This window comes from Opisthocomus hoazin, chromosome 7 (assembly GCF_030867145.1).
Source record: "Opisthocomus hoazin isolate bOpiHoa1 chromosome 7, bOpiHoa1.hap1, whole genome shotgun sequence".
NCBI classification, from domain to species: Eukaryota; Metazoa; Chordata; class Aves; order Opisthocomiformes; family Opisthocomidae; genus Opisthocomus; species Opisthocomus hoazin.
In genome coordinates, this window is record NC_134420.1 from 2822952 (window position 1) to 2840859 (window position 17908).

General features: G+C 41.2%; 1 protein-coding gene across 1 annotated transcript; it reads left to right on the forward strand.

The window, feature by feature from the left end:
* On the forward strand, window positions 1–11732 carry LOC104339400 (acyl-CoA (8-3)-desaturase). Its single transcript, XM_009945553.1, has 12 exons — window positions 1–219; window positions 3920–4030; window positions 4484–4681; window positions 5975–6076; window positions 6268–6396; window positions 8228–8285; window positions 8715–8791; window positions 9269–9366; window positions 9722–9818; window positions 10841–10920; window positions 11120–11245; window positions 11681–11732. The coding sequence occupies exons 1-12, from the start codon at window positions 1–3 to the stop codon at window positions 11730–11732; spliced, it is 1347 nt and encodes a 448-aa protein (XP_009943855.1).
* Window positions 11733–17908: the final 6176 nt, after the last annotated feature.

A 17908-nucleotide genomic window follows, 5' to 3' on the forward strand; every position in this document is an offset into this window, starting at 1 on the left:
ATGGCTCCGCAGACTGGCTCCACTGAAAAGGAGACGCGTCCTGTTTCAGCTTTTCCACAGCTTTTCACTTGGGAAGAGATCAGAATCCGCAATGGCCGTGGCCAAGGTCAGGAGCGATGGCTGGTGATTGACAGAAAGGTTTACGATGTCAGCAAGTTTTCCAAACAACACCCTGGAGGCAGCCGAGTTATTAGCCACTATGCTGGGCAAGATGCTACGGTAAGATCTAGGAGGACAGTGGAGCTCCAGTGGAGAGTGTTTGTGGTAGCTGGCGCTGTGCATGATCAGATGATGCAGTGAACATGTCTAAAAATGCCCTTCTGGTTACCGTCATGGTCAGACTTACCTGCTATGCAAATTGTAAAGCTCTGTTTAAGTTCATTACGCCCTGCTGTAAGCAAAGCAATGTCCATTCAGGTTGTCTTGCCACTAGGCATGGTCAGATGCCTGCAAAGTGTTTCTGTTGTGGCAGTGAGAAAGGGAAGAAGGTAGGAAGCAGTATGCTCAGTGCCTTTTTTTACTTTAAAGGCTGCTCGTTCAGTGTCACGTGGATGTGATCAGTGATATGCAACTGATAATCAAAGGTAGAGCAGAGGCAGAAAAATAGATAAGATATATAAGGAGAAGGTAATATCCAAACATAAAGTAATTTTGCGGGCAGTGAAGCAAGAGAAGAGGGTACTCAAGGAAGTGACACTTTTGTACAGGCAAGTGGAGGAGAAGAGAGTCTTGAGCAAAAAGGCTATTTCGAAGGAGGGGGGGAACGAAATAAAATACATGAAAAATGACAGAGAAAGCAGCAGAATGACATTTGGCTTCAGAAGATGAGGAAAAATTCTACAAATAATCACTATTTGAAAATAGATTTTCCAGAGATTCTTGCAAAATTCTTTGAGTTAGAGGATTTCTCTAAAACAACTTGTTGCTCCTTGACAGAGATAATAAATTCTAAGCAGATCTGACGGACTATTTGCTGAAAGTAGGTACTGAATTTCTGAATAGTCAGAAATATGCGCACTAGAAACGTGACCAGGATTAGGGCATAAACTTGTGATGTGGGAGACCCAGATTTCATTCTTGTCATGACAAGACTTTTTGACTTCAAGGAGGTTGCCTAACCTGTCTAACTCCTTGGGTTTCGGTTTGTGAAATGGGATGGAGCTTCCCAACTCATAGCCCCATACGGATCCGATCAGTTATTTTGCATGTTTCATTCCTTTCACTGAACTGGAAGCTGAGGCAGAAAAATACTTTGTGGTCTCAAATGAAGAAGAAGAAGGTTTCTGTGTCTTGCTGATTTTCTTCTCCAGCTCAGCAGATGCAACCCTGATTTCAGGAGGGGGAGGTGTATCCATGATGCAGCACCTGCACAACGTGGTGTGAGATTGCAAACAGTGCTGTGCCAAGAGCTAGCTGAAGAAGCGACATCAGTCCTGCCCACCAACCATGGCCAGCTCACTCACCAACCTGTTACCTTCCCAGTAAACCCCCTGCGTGTGCTAATTCACTGCAGTCTTCTCTAAAGAGGATTAAAGCATGCTAAAAGTCTTTTTCTTTTTTAATTAAAACTGTGGTTTTGCTTAAAGATGAAGGTGCCAATTTTAAGCCAGCACAGCCCTTTTTGCTGATGTTTTGTGCCACGCTGTAAAGAGCTTATTGCAGCAACAGAGACAAAGGCTGAGGCTGCTGTTCCTGAGAACATCAGAGCAGCCCTGCCAAGCCAGCCTAGCTTCAGTCCCTGTAGCCTGGTGTCATCTCCTGCAGTTTCTGTTAACTGGGCTTTTACAAAAGGAGTCGGGGAATGCAGAATGCGTGGAATGATTTGTCCCCAAGCTATACGCTCCCAGCTTCTGCAGCCACCAGTGGAAGAACTTGCATTTAGATTGTTCTGCTTTCCGGGCACCCAGGGAGTTTAACCGCAGTAAATTTGTCTGCTATGAATGAGTTTAAAGAATGGCCTTTGATCTTACTTCCATTTATTATTACAATAATATTACCATCTTGTTTTCTTCATTATTACTTTTGTGCATTTTAAACCTACTTCCTGATAGTTTTATTGTTGTGTTACGAAAACAGTGAACAAATTTTCCATCATTTTCTCAATGCTACTCATGAGTTTTTAAAACTGTTTAACTTATTACCTCTTTTCCAAGGCAGTCTTCTAGTATGAAAGCTATTCCAGAACTCTATTCATCTTTTTCTGTTAGATCTATGGTTGTTGTTGTTGATGGTTGTTGGACTACAACATTCTGAAGACAGAAGAACCAGAACTACATGCAGTAGTCAAGATTGTGGGTATACTGTGGATTTATGTTGCATTATAACAACATTCTGGTGCATGACTTTGCCTAAAGCCAGGGTCCAGGATTTTTTTCCAAGTACTCTTGACTACTCTAGAGCTTGTAGTTACATATATATGGTGAGAATTATCTTCCTCTAGAGGTCATAATTATATATATACTGTGAGAATCTTCTTCCTCTGCGTGGATTACTTTGTAAATTCAGACAATATGTATTGCAGAACATTACATTGATGGCAAATGTTGGAGGTTAGGTGCGTTGCATACGATAGTGATTAAAGTTAATCTCGCATAAGATGATAATCACGGTTTAAGAGCAGGGAGGATAAAGGACAGGTTGTAGAACAGAATGGCTTGTGTTTCTGTGATAAGAATCTGTGATACTGATATTATGGATAGGCAATTCTGCTTAAAAGGATTCTGGCTCCTGTTTCTAAGCTGCAGTGTAGATAATTAGAGCTTGACCCAGTTTTAGAGTTCCTGGCAAGAGGGAGCTACATAAAAATGTATAAAAACCTCTAGGATGAGGGGCACGGAATCATAATGGAAAGATTTCTCCAGTCCTGTGGGTCTGGACAGAGTTACTGATTTGTCGCTGCGACAAAGGGCCACTAGATATCTGTAGAAAGTTCATCTGTTCAAAAAGTCACCTTGCTCTGACTTCTTCTAGACTAAAGTACTGAGAGACAGACTGTCTCTGAACAGAGACTCCAGAGGAATGTCAGACTGCACAAGCGAAGTCCTCTGCCAGGGATTTCATCCTCTCCAGAAGCATGTATGGTTTTTTTGTGTGTCGTGGTCACCCACAATAATTTTCAGAGGCCAAATCAGCAAGTACCTCACTGCTCTGTCGCTGAGGATTTTGTTATATCTGCTGTTTCTGGGAGATAAAAGAGTATGGTCAGCCTCTTTGCCTTTCTTCTGGAAAATTCACCGAGGACATAAGCTACAGAAGAGTTTTGCTGTATCTGGAGTTTCCTCCTTTCTTCCATAGTTTATATTTGATTTTTTAAACTGATGTTTCAAGTGGTTCTTGGACAGACCTGTTTGTGTCACTAGGTTACCCAGCTCCCCAAAAGTCCACCAGTCTGAAAACTCACAGGGAACTGTAAGAGATAACCAGTCAGTCCTGCTGTGTATGGAGCTTCCGCACAGATTTTCTTTGAGACTACTGTAATACAGACAGGATTTTAAAAACATCTTTTTTTCTCCTAAGCATGGCAAAGAGACACCCCGTTCATTGGCGTGTTTTCATTCTCCTGGGTCCAATCCATAGGGCAGGGCTGCTGGCTGGAGCCTTCTAGGGAAGGACTGTGCTGAAACAAGCAGATGAAAGGGCATGTTTCCCTCTGCAAGGCATTTTTCATCAAACACTTTCATGTTTATTAGCAGCCTCACCCAGGTACTTTTATGAAGTCTGGTTTCTTGAAACTCCTCCAGCTTCCTTGGGCCAAGCGCCAGCTGACGGCAAAGAACAACAGGAGCAACCGAAGGGACAAATTTCCCAAAGTCTCTGGACAAAGACAACTGGATTATGTAGCATATCAAAAAGCAGAGGCTCAGCATCTGGTGTTTAGTCATGTACCCTTTCTTACTCCATTCCTTTGTGTGTTTCTCAGGATGCCTTTGCAGCATTTCACAAGGATAAGTCTCTGGTGAAAAAATACTTGAAATCACTGCTGATTGGGGAGCTGGCACCAGATCAGCCCAGCTTTGAGTCTAATAAAAAAGTGAGTGTCCTAGAATCCAGCTGTGGGAATGGCTTGGGGTTCAGTATGGGAGGAGAAGGAAAATAAGAGAGCAAGCAGAAATAATTTCTGCAGCAGCATGCCTGACACTGTGCCATAGGCTGGGTGGTGGGGAGGTAGCTGGCAGTCGTCGTACATGGAAACACGCACTGTCCCGTAATTGCTAAATCCACACCTGGGTGTGAGGAATGAGCCCCAGAGCCCCAGATTCTGCTCAGATCTTCCCACTGTGATGTCTCAGTTAACAGAGCCTGCCACGAACTCATTTCCCAGTGTCAAAGCAAAACCAGGATCTGTTGATCTCATGCCCATTTTTGCACAGAGACCCCTCTGACAGAATATCTCCTCCGACTTCCATGGCTACGTTGGGATTTCTGGCTCTGCTATGTTACATTTTCAAAGCAGACAGTGCATTAACACTCACTTTACCCACAGAAATCACTTTTAGAGGATTTTCGTGAGCTGCGCTGCACCATTGAGAAGATGGGACTTCTGAGGCCAAATTACACCTTTTTCTTCCTGATTTTCCTTCACCTCCTGGTACTGGATGCTGCATCCTGGCTCGTGGTCTGGTACTTCGGGATATCCTTGGTGCCTTTTGTGGCTGGCATGGCGTTCTTCACCGTTGCTCAGGTAAACTGCTGACAGCTGTTCAACACTGCAGATGTGTTTGGTTCATCCAGATGGAGAGGATTAATGAATTGTTCATATCCCAGCCATTGCTTTTCTGCCTCTTCTTAGGTCCTTTTATCTGGCTGAAGACAACAAGCACGTTATACATCACAATATTTGTTGCCTCCAGCAAATCTTGTTTTGCTGACAAGCTGCCCGCTATGGTTGGTGGGGTGTTGTGGGGTTAGCAGTTTCACAAGATGGGATAAGCTGATCTGATCACTTACCCCAGCAAAAGAGGGAATATTTCATTCTCAGCTCCAGTTTTGCCTCCTTGTTCCTTCTGTTTACTGTCTGATGGCTCTGGTGTTTGCTGGGTCCTTTATGAACCAATTACACTCACTAGCCCTGAACAGTTTTCTGCTGGATTAGTAAACTGAATCATAGAAGGGCACAAGACGTGTCAAGGTTGGTGTAGAGAAGGAGGGAATAGGACTTTGTGGCCCTTAGATGGGAGAAATTGAAGGGTGAGAAGAGGAAGAAAGCAAGATTTTCTTAGCAGTGCAGAAACCTTAGGTTTGCTCAGACATCCATGGAACAAGTGCAAAGTAACTAATTTTTTTAAATAATCTGTTCTATTTGCCTAATATCTACTAAGGCAGATCTTCCTCAAAGAGCGTTCGTGTGTTTCCATGGGACTATGAAATGCATTAAAGCTATGGTAGATTTAGATTAGATATAAAAAAGAAATTCTTTACTCTGGGGGTTGTGAAGCACAGATTGCCCAGAGATGTTGTGGCTGCCCCCTCCCTGGAAGTGTTCAAGGCCAGGTTGGATGGGGCTCGGCGCAACCTGGTCCAGTGGAAGATGTCCCTGCCCATGGCAGGGGGGTTGGAATGAGATGATCTGTCCCTTCCAACCCAAACCTCTATGATTCTATGATTCTATGATTCTATGATTCTATGATTCTATGGATTTGTAAATTCTTACACTTTCTGTCTGGTTACTTGGAAATGATATATATGTGACAAGAGCAAGCGACTTCCATGCTGTAATAGTCAAATTAATTGTGATGATGCTTTGCTGATTTCTCTTTAGCTGCTACAATAAAATCAGTACCTGGCATTGAGCAGCTTTAGTGGACAGTAGGCTGCAAGGAAGCTCCCAGCATGGAGCATGTAGGACAGCAGGTAGTGTGTCTTCCCCAAACCAGAAGGAAGATGCACTCGCACCATGAAGTTACAGAGACTCCCGAGGCAAATTAATGCAGCATCACTGTGATTCTGTTTCCTCAGTGATCCTTTTGTCTTCCAGATCCAGATGGCCTGGTTCCAACATGATCTGGGGCACTGCTCTGTCTTCAGGAAGCCTAAATGGAATCGACTTATGCATCTTGTTGTGATAAATGTTCTGAAGGTAATTGCCTCATGGTGGGAATATTCTCTGGTGCTGATCTGGCTTAAGCAATGAATGGGAGTGTCCCTACATTTGGGCAATATTGCCTGTGAGGGAAGTATAGTGCAGCCGTCAATAATAGGTGGATAAATAGTGATGTAATCGTTGATGTTGTTTGAGTTTGAATCCCTGGCCTTTAATTTTTCCTGCAGGGGTTATCAGCCAGCTGGTGGAATCACCTGCACAACCAGCATCACGCCAAACCCAACTGCTTCCGCAAAGACCCTGACCTCAACATGCACCCTCTCCTGTTCAGCTTGGGAAAGACACTCTCCGTGGAGGTGAGCATGGGGATGGCTGGAGAAGCAAAGAGTTTAAAGACAGAAAGCTGGAGAGTGAGGTATAATAATTAGCCAGATTGTGCCTTTCTGCATAAACTCATGAGAATTTCCACAGTGTTCCAAGGTCTGAGAGTCTCGTATACTGACTGGTTATTATGCTGCTTAGGTACCACAGTCTTAAAATCAGTGCTGAAGTTCTCTGTGTTGCTGAAAGAGTAGGGTAAGCACCTTGAAGGCAGTCCAAAGAATGAGTAAGTCCACTTGCATTAGTGTTAGATATTGTTAGTGATCCTGTAGATAGTGAGTCAGATGCTCCCTCTGGGTCCTTCTGGCTGTGGGAGCTATTTGGCACCTAAATCCTTCAGAAGCAGTATAGCTGCTATACACAGAACACAAGAGCAGCAAATTATTTCTTACTCATAAATTTTACAGCTTTCATAAAAATAAAAACCACGCACAGACCCCTCCCTGCATCCGTATGATTTCTGATATCATCAGAACATGCAAGGTCTCTTTCACCTTTTCTTTCCCTGGTAATGCTGTTTATTCATGCAGTGATGAAATGGCCTCTTTGGTAGATGACCAGCCTCTTAAAGTAACCTCTCGCTCTCCCTTAGCTGGTGATAAACAAAGAAATTCCAGTTTTCCAAGGCATGTGGAAAACTCTGTCTCAGAAAAGAGAGTTTGGCCAAAATACTTATGGAAAGCTGTTAGGTGCAACTGGGAAGGACTTTGTCAGGGATCTTCTGAAAGATCTCTCATGGCTATGTATTAGCATGAGCACCTAGAGTGGGCTGGCTGTGCTAGATTGGGTTTGATGGAAGTGAAAATGTAGGAAAGTAGTTCTCGTGTCTTTCCGCTTTTTAGTAGAAAAGAGGCAGGCGTACTGTGGATGAGCAAAATGGATTTCGGTGGTTTCATTTAGTCCAGTTCGTTTGTTTTGTTTCAGTTTTGATCCAGTGAAGACATCTTTGAAATGTTCAAGGGTTTTTTTGCTCATTAATAGGGGAGCTCTGGAAATAGTTTCCTTTGTCTCCTTATTATTTGTTCTTTGAAGAATCATAAGCACAACATTTGCAGGTGATGTTAAGAATCCCTTTGTGCAAATAGTGGAAAAATACACTGTGAGAAAATAAACTTACGTGTTCTTTTTGTAAATATTTCATCTCTTTGCTGTTTCATGTACTTGAAGGCAAAATATTCGACAAAACAAAAAGGCAAATGTCTTTATAGAGTATTTACTGCTTTGATCTTGCAGTCATCTTAGAATAGCATCCAAATGCTCGCATTGGTTCTGACCACTATCTCCTCTATTACTCAAAAATTTGTGGTGTCTGCATCCTAACTCATCTGAAACAGGAATTCAGATGTAGCTTTCACAGCAAGCACATCCTGCATTCGTTACCCATCGAGTGTCTTGTCTTAGTTTTCATGTTAATAATCTGTTCCTCCCTGAGCATCTATAGCTTCAGCACTCTGGTGAATACGTGGAATTGGTTAGGCTGGACTTTCATTACAAAATTCAAATGACTTGTGAGCATTTTGGTGATTGATGAGCATTTCTGTATCCTGCCATGAGTTTTGGAACTCTCCTAAGAAAATCACTCTTTTCTGACATTGGTATAACACTGATATCTGGAGGGAGAGGCTCAGATGAAATCTGCTTCTCTCCATTGCTTTGGAACTTCAGTACCTGCTTTTCAAGAAGAGGCGTTGGATTAGAGAGATTAAGAGGTAGCTCTCGACGTGTTCATTAGCCAAGAGTAAGAAGTACCTGATGAAGGGTCTCAGGTCTCCAACCGACCCATTACAATATCTTTTCATTTTTCAGCTTGGAAAAAAGAAGAAGAAGTTCATGCCTTACAACTATCAGCATAAGTATTTCATCTGTGAGTATCCCCAAGTCTTTGCGCAGTGCTGTAGGAGCTTCACCTGAAAATCATGACTGCATCTTGACCCCAAAATAAATTTTTTAAAGATACTTCCATTGAAGTCACAGCTTCAGGAAGGTTCCTTCATATTAAAGAAGGTTCACATGAGGAGGATTTTCCCCTCACATCTCTATTAGGATTACGTGATGTTAAGTACTAGATAGGGGTGAATCAAGGGTGAGGAAGAAAGGGATGGGAAAGAAATGTAGAAGTGGTGAGATGAAAAGAGGAAGAGATTATGTGGACACATGAAAGTTAGCATGACCAGAAGACAGCAATTTTTCTTCCACTGGAAAGAAGAAACTTTCTTCTTACAGAAGAATATTCTGTAAGATTCATGATGCAGTGAAATGACAAATGTCTCTCTGTTTTCTTTCTTTCCTTCAGTGTTGGCCCCACTAGCTCTCGTACCCTTCTTCCAGCTGTCTATATTCTACTTTACAATCAAGAGGAAGAAGTGGTTGGTAAGCGCTACTTGCACTGTCTTGAAGACTTTCAAAAAATGCCGCCACTCCGTGGCTATATTAACCTTCATCTCAGGTGGCTGTGGGGCTTAAGGTAGAAAAAGCTGGTTCTAGGCTTGCTGCAGCAGGCATGCAGTCAAAGGGTCCAGGGAGAATTTCTTTACGAGAGCCTTTTTTAGCCTCTTAGCAGCTGAATAAAAGTTAACAGAGAACTGTCAGACCTAGACAGAGCGTGATTACAGGGCGAGTCTTCAGTTACTGGTAGGAAAGTGAGTGCTATGGGAATATTTCAGGGATACACTCAGCTTGAGGCAGAATGATGGTGTGGAGCTTACTCTCGATAAGTAACAGATCACAGAAAGAACATTTTTTTGTGCTGCAGTTCAAATAAAGAGGGGAGGAGGAAGTGGAGAGAGTTCATCAACAAAGGCTTATTTACGGGTTTTTTGTTGTTGTTTTATTTTGTTATTCTTACAGGACCTGTTACTGTTTGTGTCTTTCAACATCCGAGTCTGTCTCATGTATATTCCTTTAATGGGATTCAACAATTTCATGGTGTACTACTGGCTGTCCAGGTAACACACAGCATACTCAGAGTCCCTATGACTAATATTCGTAACCAATAGTGAGCTTCAACGGAAATAAGTGAAAACTAGTCATACTCGCTACAAGTTTTTCAGAACTAAATAGTCAGCCAAGAAGAAGCAGTGTGACTTTAAGGGGTAGTGGTGGCGGCTCAGGGACATCTGCAACTACAAACTGAGTGGTTCTCCAAAGAAACTCCAAAAGTTAGGATGCAAAGGGGTGGAATAGAAAATCCTGAATGACATAAAAGTGTTCTTTTACTTAAGATGAGACTCAGGAAAGTGTTTTCATGTTAAATTTGGATGGGATTAGAGGCATGAAGAGTTTCTGTGTTTATCTGCCCAGGTACATAGAGAGTACCTGGTTTATCTGGGTGTCGCAGATGAATCACATTCCCATGGACATTGATTACGATAAGAATGAAGACTGGGTATCTACTCAGGTGAGAATCTCCTTTCTTCTGGAAGAGTGGGTCTGCAGTCCTGAGTTACAGGACAAAGACAATGTTGTTGTTCTTTTAGCTTTAAGGCTGTGTTAATGAGATTTGTCCTTGCTGTTTATTAAATAGGCATGCATTCCTGTAGTAGTCCAAACATTTTAAACTTTAGTTGGAAAACGGGACGTCTAGATTAAAAAAAAAAATCCTATTTTTTCACTGAAAGGTTTTGAAATATTTTTCACAACACTTTTTCTTTCCTATTATGAAAAAGCACTGATGGTATAACAGTCCTTCTCCTTTTTAGGCCAACTAAAGAGAAACAAAGTGGGACAAGATACCGTCATTTTTTACCTTACAGGTTACAGGTTTACTATAGATAAGATAAATCTGACAAAATTTAGGTCTGATGAAAATGAATATGTAAGGACAACTTTACTCATACCTATGCTGCCTCCAACAGTACAATCCCACATAGTTCTAAGCATTTTTCTTTATATTAAGGGAAAAAGACCCAGCCTGGTATTCATCTGACCAAATCCAGGTGTCTACATCTGAACACCTGCTACATTCATTGGAGAGAAAGAGCCGTTGCTAGAGCATGATTCATCTTATTCTAAAAAATAGATGTCTAAATAACGTCTCATACGTTTGCACCTGACTGCGCTTGTACTAGTTGGAAGAGGCCAGAAAAATTTTTATTTTTTTTTTATTGGGCATCTTTTCTTTCCATCTAAGTGAAATATGTGAGGAGAACCTCTTAAAAGAATCACAGCTGGGGTCGTGCGCATGCCAGTGAAGAAGTTGTTCTTTCTGAGCAAAGAGCCAGCTAAATTAACCTATATCCCGACAACCCATTTCAATCTAGACTTTGTTTAATTCTTTGGGGCAATGATGGCTATGAGCACTGACTCTAACTTGCCTTTTGTGCTAGATGAGGGTGGGTAATGATTGCTGGGGCTCAGTTATCAGACTTGCAGAAAAGTAAAAGCTAAATAATGTATTTCTTTGGTCTTTTTTCCTCCCAGCTCCATGCAACATGCAATGTGAAACAATCTTTCTTCAATGACTGGTTCACTGGGCACTTGAACTTCCAAATAGAGCACCAGTGAGTATGATTATGGGGAGAAGAGTGGCAATAATATGGGTCACTTAAAAGTCAGAAAGGCCATATAGTCTCACATGAAATCATGTGAGGAGACCCTTTGCTCTCCTTCTGGGGGAGGGCAGGGAAATATTTGAACGGAGGGAATGGAGGGTGATGCAAGAAAATTCTTACAATAGCTATCTCTCATTCGATTCTGCAGCCTTTTCCCCACAATGCCTCGACACAACTACTGGAAAGCAGCTCCTCTGGTGAAAGCCCTTTGTGATAAGCATGGCATTGAGTATAAAAGCAAGACTTTACTGACAGCCTTTGAAGATATTTTGCAGTAAGTATCAATTAACAAGATAGTTTTGCACTGTCGATTTAAGCAACCTGGTCTAGTGGAAGGTGTCCCTGCCCATTGCAAGGGGGTTGGAACTAGATGCTCTTTAAGGTCCCTTCCAACCCAAACCTTTCTATGATTCTATGACATAGGCAACCATTTCAAATCAATTTCAATGGAGAGATCAAATCTAGAGTTTATTTAGATTTTTCTAAAGCCACTTTAGTTTAAAAAAATTTTCAAAGTTTCAATGACTTTTTTTCTCTTCCTTAAATCCTTGCAATTCATTCCCTGTAGTCAGACTTTGCTATGAGATGCCCATGCAGTTTTTAATCCATTTTTTCCATTTACATCTCTTTACATCTAAAGTACAGTTTGCTTCCCATGAAGTTGAATAGTGTCTCCCCATAAGTGACATTTTGCTTTCCGTTCTTGCAGTTCGCTGAAGGATTCTGGGGAGCACTGGCTTGAAGCATATCTGCATGGATAGAAACTGGCAACTCTCAAAGGGAAGCTCTTCACCAGACAACTGCTGCAAAGGGTCAGCACAGAACAATGTGTTTGTGTCTTCTGGTATAGAAACTCAGGAGCTGGTCAAAGCTTGTTTCAGTAAGAATGGGTGGGAAAGTGGGTTAAAGATACATTTTTTTCTTGTTTCAAACCATGAACCTCTATTTTTCCTGCTCTCAGTGTTTAGAGCCATGATAAACTGAACCTTCAAACTGGGGAGAAGTAGTTCTTGAATCAGCTTGATCAGTTTACTTCATTGGAGGCACCAGCTCATTGCTTATGGAAAAAGTTTGAAAGGAAATTCTTCTTAGAGTCATAGAATTATAGAATGGTTTGGGTTGGAAGGTGCCTTTAAAGATCATCTAGTTCCACCCTCCTCCCATGGACAGGGACACCTTCCCCTTGACCAGGTTGCTCAAAGCCCCGTCCAGCCTGACCTCAAACGCTGCCAGGGATGAGACATCCACAACTCCTCTGAGCAACCTGTTCCAGTGTCTCACCACCCTCGTAGCACAGAATTTCTTCTGTATATCTGATCAAAATCTACCCTCTTTCAGTTTAAAACCGTTGCCCCTTGTTCTATCACTACAAGCCCTCATAAAAAGTCTGTCTCCAGCTCTCTTGTAAGCCCTCTTTCAGTATTGAAAGGCCACAATAAGGTCTCCTTCTTCGTGTTTTTGACTCAGTGGATAGGTAAAAATGGGATAGGACAAAGCAAACTGCAGGGAGTCAGGACACATTAGAACAGGAGGGATCTTTATGGGATATTCTAGAATAGATAAAATAAGTATGCACAGAACAAGATGGCCTGGGTTATGTTCCCATCACTACTGGTCATATGTACAACACTTGCTCTTACTACCTGGGTGTTATAACTAGTACTGTTCGTGGATTGTGTAGGAAGGCAGATAACTAGATGCTGAGTTTTATGCCTATAATAGCTGGTTTGAATACAGTCCAAGAGTCTATATAGCATGTATTATTTATATGCATAAGTACATGTGTATATTTTAATTGAATGGTGACCGTGCTGTCTGATTAGCTTTCTGATGCAGACCGGCGTTGAATAAGACTGAGAAGCTTAGGCACTGAGGAGTAGGTCCAGACTGCAAGAGTATTTAGGGTACTCTTGCTTTTACTGAGTTTTACATACATTTTTATCTAAATGCTTACTTCCCAGTGACTCCAAACACCTGTGGGCATCTACATTGGTTGTTAGGCAGCTAAGTACATTTGTGGCTCTGTTTCTATATCCAGAAAAAAGGAATTAAATAAAACTTAATTCTGTCACCCCATGCAGGTGTCTCTGGAGCTTGCAAACTCTTCTTGTCTTTCAGTGTCCCCAAGAACCAGCTCCTTTCCTGGAACTCTGTCTTACCAGTTTTGTACCTGGTACTTAGCTCTTTGGCCCCAAGAAGGATGTATCCTCACCATGCTTATGGTCAAGGACAGCTTCTGCTAGTGGAAAATGTAGTGGCCACCTGTGTAGAGGCACAGTAGCTCTCCAAGAACACTACTGGTGTCTGAGAGAGCCAATACAATGAAGAAGCTAGGATTGAGCCTGTAGCAGAATATTTTCACTGAGAGTGCTTTAAACTTTGTGGGAAAGGTAAACTGTAAATGAGGAGAGTCAAGCACTGATCAGCAGACAAAATAAATGGAGGATATATGAAAGAACATGGAGGTTTATGGGAAGAAGGGGAAAAAAAAAGCTGAGTGGTGATAACACAGCTATCTGGAAAAGTTGGAATATAGGAAAAAAGATAAATGATAAGAATATCAATAAAGCTCCTCATCATGATTTTGAGATTGAAAGTCAATACCTGTTTTAGAAAGAATGTATGACCTCTGCTTAATCTTGCTGATTTTGCAAAATGATGATGATTCAGTGACGACGTTTTCTAATATAATTTATAGTGAATATAGTCCATTATGAGACAGTCGAGCCATACTGGCAAAACCTATATTGTACTGTATATGCCTAACTGACCTAAAACCATGAAGTCAGTCTATAATGGCAAATAAGTAGACAATTCACCCATAAAAGCAAAGACCATGTGGAAGAAAAGTGGTTCTTCTCTTCTGCCATTCACATCCAGAACTTATGCCTGAGCTTTCAGTGGACAAACCACCCAAAGAAGGAAAACGTGAAAGATCTTAAAGTGAGATATCACCGTTAACAACATCACCCATCTGCCACCCACTGATGAGCAATCTACCTGTATTACAAGCTACAGACAATAACAGCCTTCTTCAAGGTAATAAATAATATTAAGCCCAACACATAAAGCAGAAGGAGTTTGGACTTTTTATTTTTGCCTTTGTTTTTGAAGAACACCTCCATTTATTCTTTTTATTTATATTTTTTTGTGTATATACTAATAATAACTCTGTACTGGTTATTTCCTAGTAATAGCTGACAGATGTCATTGAAAAGGATCCTGATTAAAAAAGTAGTTCTTCAAAAACTGCTTTGAATGTAATTGTAAAACCCCTTCTAACTAGTACCTAGTACAATTCTGTGTTCCCAAATCCCAGGCTGGTTGGAATGGTGAGATCCACAGTTACATATAACAGTAGTAACATTTTATAAGCATTTAAGTGATAGTACTGTCTTAAGGTGAGTGCAGGGATTTCACTGCACGCTCTATTTGGTAATACATGAAGACATTTTTAAATGGATGTCTTGGTGAAGGGAGTATAAATATTAAGGATCCCTACGTTTTTTCAAAGCTGTGCTGATTAGATCCTGAGTCCCACCGCAGTCCTCTAAAGACAAGACTGACACAAAATGGTTTTCTCCGGTGTCACTCTCGCAAATCAAACTGATCATTTGTTGCATTTAGTTAGCATTCTACTCCTTCGAAGGTAGTAATTTATTGAGTGTGTCTTTTTGCAACCTCATTTTAAATAAAAATTTCTGTCTCTTCAATTGGTTCAACAGGCTGCTGAATATTCATTTCTTTATCTATTTCATAAAGGTTATTAACAATTAAACTGGTTTACCTTTGTCAAACTCTAACACGGTTCACAAACTTCGAAGGGTAGGGGTAACACCTGGTGAGAAGTTAGCAAGCCACTTCATGTTGCATTCGCACTGATACTGAGGTCTCTAATAGTCTGATCTGAATGAGTAATAATTGGAAATTGGCTCATCTGTAACACCGGTATAGAAGGATAATAAAATATAAATGTAAATGTAAATATAAATATAAATAAAAGTCATAAAATACAGTGTGTCATGCAGAGTAACGCGGCATGCTTTTTATTCGGCAGCAATCCTATGCTCAGCTTCTCATAGTAATTCAATGTTTAATTCTAATTGAAATAATGGGAATTAATCTCTTTGATATTGTCCAGCTTGTATACTCAACTGTATTTGCATGCTCAAAGTTCCCTTGCCTTAATCCAGGGATTTAATGTAACTTTAAATTCATAATTAGTCAGTGGGTCAAACAAAAAGATTTGTTTCAAGGCATGACCTTTCCAAATGGTCAAAATTTCCAAGAAACCAGAGACTTTCGAGTAAAAAGTATAATCAAAAGCCTAACCTCTATTAAAATGCAATTTTGAAGAAAAATCAAATGAAAGCCAGTCTCCTGGGTCCTCCGTTTCAGTAATCTTACAGCTAAGAGTAAACATACGAATGTGCAAACAAGGTTGAAGATCTAGGTCTCATGTCTGGAAGTCTTTCTGGCTTTAAGTTATCAGAGTGAAATGCAATATTCCAGAGGAGTCTTAAAACTGATGCGCAGAAAGAACTAAACCACTTCTTTTCCTTCGCTTTCTATTCCAAACGCCAGGTCACTTCTTCGAGCCACTGTTCCTTTCATCTCTTCTTCTTCTAAGCGACGAAGCAGGGTCACCTCTCACAAAAGCTGCTTTCTCCAGTTGGTAATGGGCACTGAGTCTGTCTCCCTCCCTCCATCATCAGACACTTTTCATACTTGGTAACGTTTAGGCTTTTTTAATAAGGAATGTAGACAATCTTTCATAGTAAAATGAGGAAGAATGTAATAAATATGTTACTTCTTACTTTCTTGTTCTTGTGTTACACAACTCTAGTATTTTCCTTTTACTTCTCAGCTTTTCACTCACTCTGCTCTTCGATAATTTTTATCATTGCCTCCTTTAACTTTTTTCCAAATGGGCTCCATCAACCTCTTTCCCACCTTCAACTCGGGAATATTTCCTGTCTCCTCACGATTAGACAGACTCCAGGCTTGCTACCCTGTCAGTTCTTGAACAGGTTTGAAGGATGCTGACTTGGTGGCTGTTTGTATGGATAATTAATGCCAATGCAGCTGCAGCAAATATAATTACACAGACCGAGAAGGATTATGAAGCTTTGGGGATAAGGATAAGCTTGGCTTAAGAAATCTTATTTCATGATGAAGGGACACATATATGACTACATTCCCTCTCCTAAATGTGTATCTTTGCTTTTGTTCTTTGCCCAGGCTTTAGATTTAGGGAGGCAGCTGGATAACATGGTTTGGGTGGAATCTGACTGAAAGAATTTAGAAATGGAAGGAACAACTCCCTTTTCGACTGTTGTCTTGCTCTGTGTGGCAGGACCTCAGCTCAGCACCTGCCCTCTCTCCTCCTGCTAAAGAATAAAATGATTCCCATAAAAGACTCATGCACTGGTTCCTTTGACCACTCATGCCTGCAAAAAATTGCTGGAGTTCTTCAGTGTTATTGCATAAACTCTTCAATAATTGATAGCGGCCAGCTTGTTTGCCACCTGACCTGAAGGAAAATACAATGTGTATAAACATATAATGTATATCCATTAAGAGACAGCCAACCAGAAATAGAGACAGTATCTACAATGATGTCTGAAGACACAGGTGACTATATTCCAACCTACCACCTAAAATGCCTTCTCTTCAGGTGTTGCCTACAGCTGGCTCAGTAGGTGTGTTCTGCTATTAGTCTAAAGCTCGATAAATGCTGAGCTGTGCTCCTGTGCGTGTACAGAACTGCCTTGGTCTGAGCAATTTTCATCTTATCACCCACCTAAGGGTGGGGCATATTCGATTTTCCTGTCTGCCGTGTTGCCTGAGGGGCCTGATCCCGTAGGCAGGCTCAGAACACGCTTGGCATACTGGCAGGACTGTGCTATGCAGCGAAGGTTTATGTTTGTCTTCTTTCTAAAATGGATCTGGAAGACGTGATTCCTTGCTTTTTCATAATACAGTGGATATTCAGTTGTTACAGCAGTATAATTACCTGGGTTCGAGTCTCTCCCTAGCATAAGTCATTCAAAGCCATGGTGTCCACCTCTCACCCATGTATGGACTGGATGGTGACACGTTCCTCTCTCCTTGGAATGGGTACCACAGTGCAACAAAGAGTTCAAGACTGGCAGAATTGGCCTCTCACTTATGGTATTCTTTCAGAATTCTGTCAGTAATAGTGTAATAGCTACAGTATAATAAATACAGTGATAACTACAACACAGGTGAAGGTTGGCAACTTGAGAAGAAACCATGAAGCAATTCCGACCAAGGAAGAGTTTGTTCCATATTTTTTGACTCAGGTTGAATCTTAATCAGCGGAGCATTTCCAGGTGGTAGCCAGCCTAATTAACTTCTGCTGCCTCCAGTTAGCCACAGAAGAATGTTTCTCAGTATACTTATCACCTCCTCCATGGTTTGGAGCTTTCCATTGTGGCAGCTTTGTATCAGAGTATGAATTACTATATCACTATGCTTCAAGTATTCTTTTTTGAGGAGCTGTGAAGATGTGCTCCTCATTTGGACCCTTGGTCCCTTAAAGGTATTTATATCTTCTCAGAAAGATGGCATGCCTGTTACAGCTGAGGATACATTAGGAAAAATGAGAATCAAGTGAAATAATCTTTAGTGATTTGACTGGCTGCTAAACTGAACCTGGCACACACCCTCTGAAAAAAACCGTCCTCCCCTGAAGGACCTCCATTCCTTCTTGGAAGTAACAACTGACATTTGAAAAAACATTCGAAAACACACGTGTATATATATATATGTGACAATACATCTTTTCAGGGTGTTTTAGGTTCACAGAGGATCTAAATCTCTCCCTGCTGACTGCCCTATCTTTACATATATTTACCACTCAAGTAATACTTACACTATCTGCATATTTTATCAGGAGGGTGGGTATGCTTAG

Excerpts from the sequence above, each read along its gene's own strand:
- LOC104339400 (XM_009945553.1), top strand. The coding sequence starts at position 1 with ATGGCTCCGCAGACTGGCTCCACTGAAAAGGAGACGCGTCCTGTTTCA. Across the intron at positions 6,077-6,267 it reads TTGTGATAAATGTTCTGAAG|GGGTTATCAGCCAGCTGGTG; the intron begins GTAATTGCCTCA and ends TTTTTCCTGCAG. Across the intron at positions 8,792-9,268 it reads TCAAGAGGAAGAAGTGGTTG|GACCTGTTACTGTTTGTGTC; the intron begins GTAAGCGCTACT and ends TTATTCTTACAG.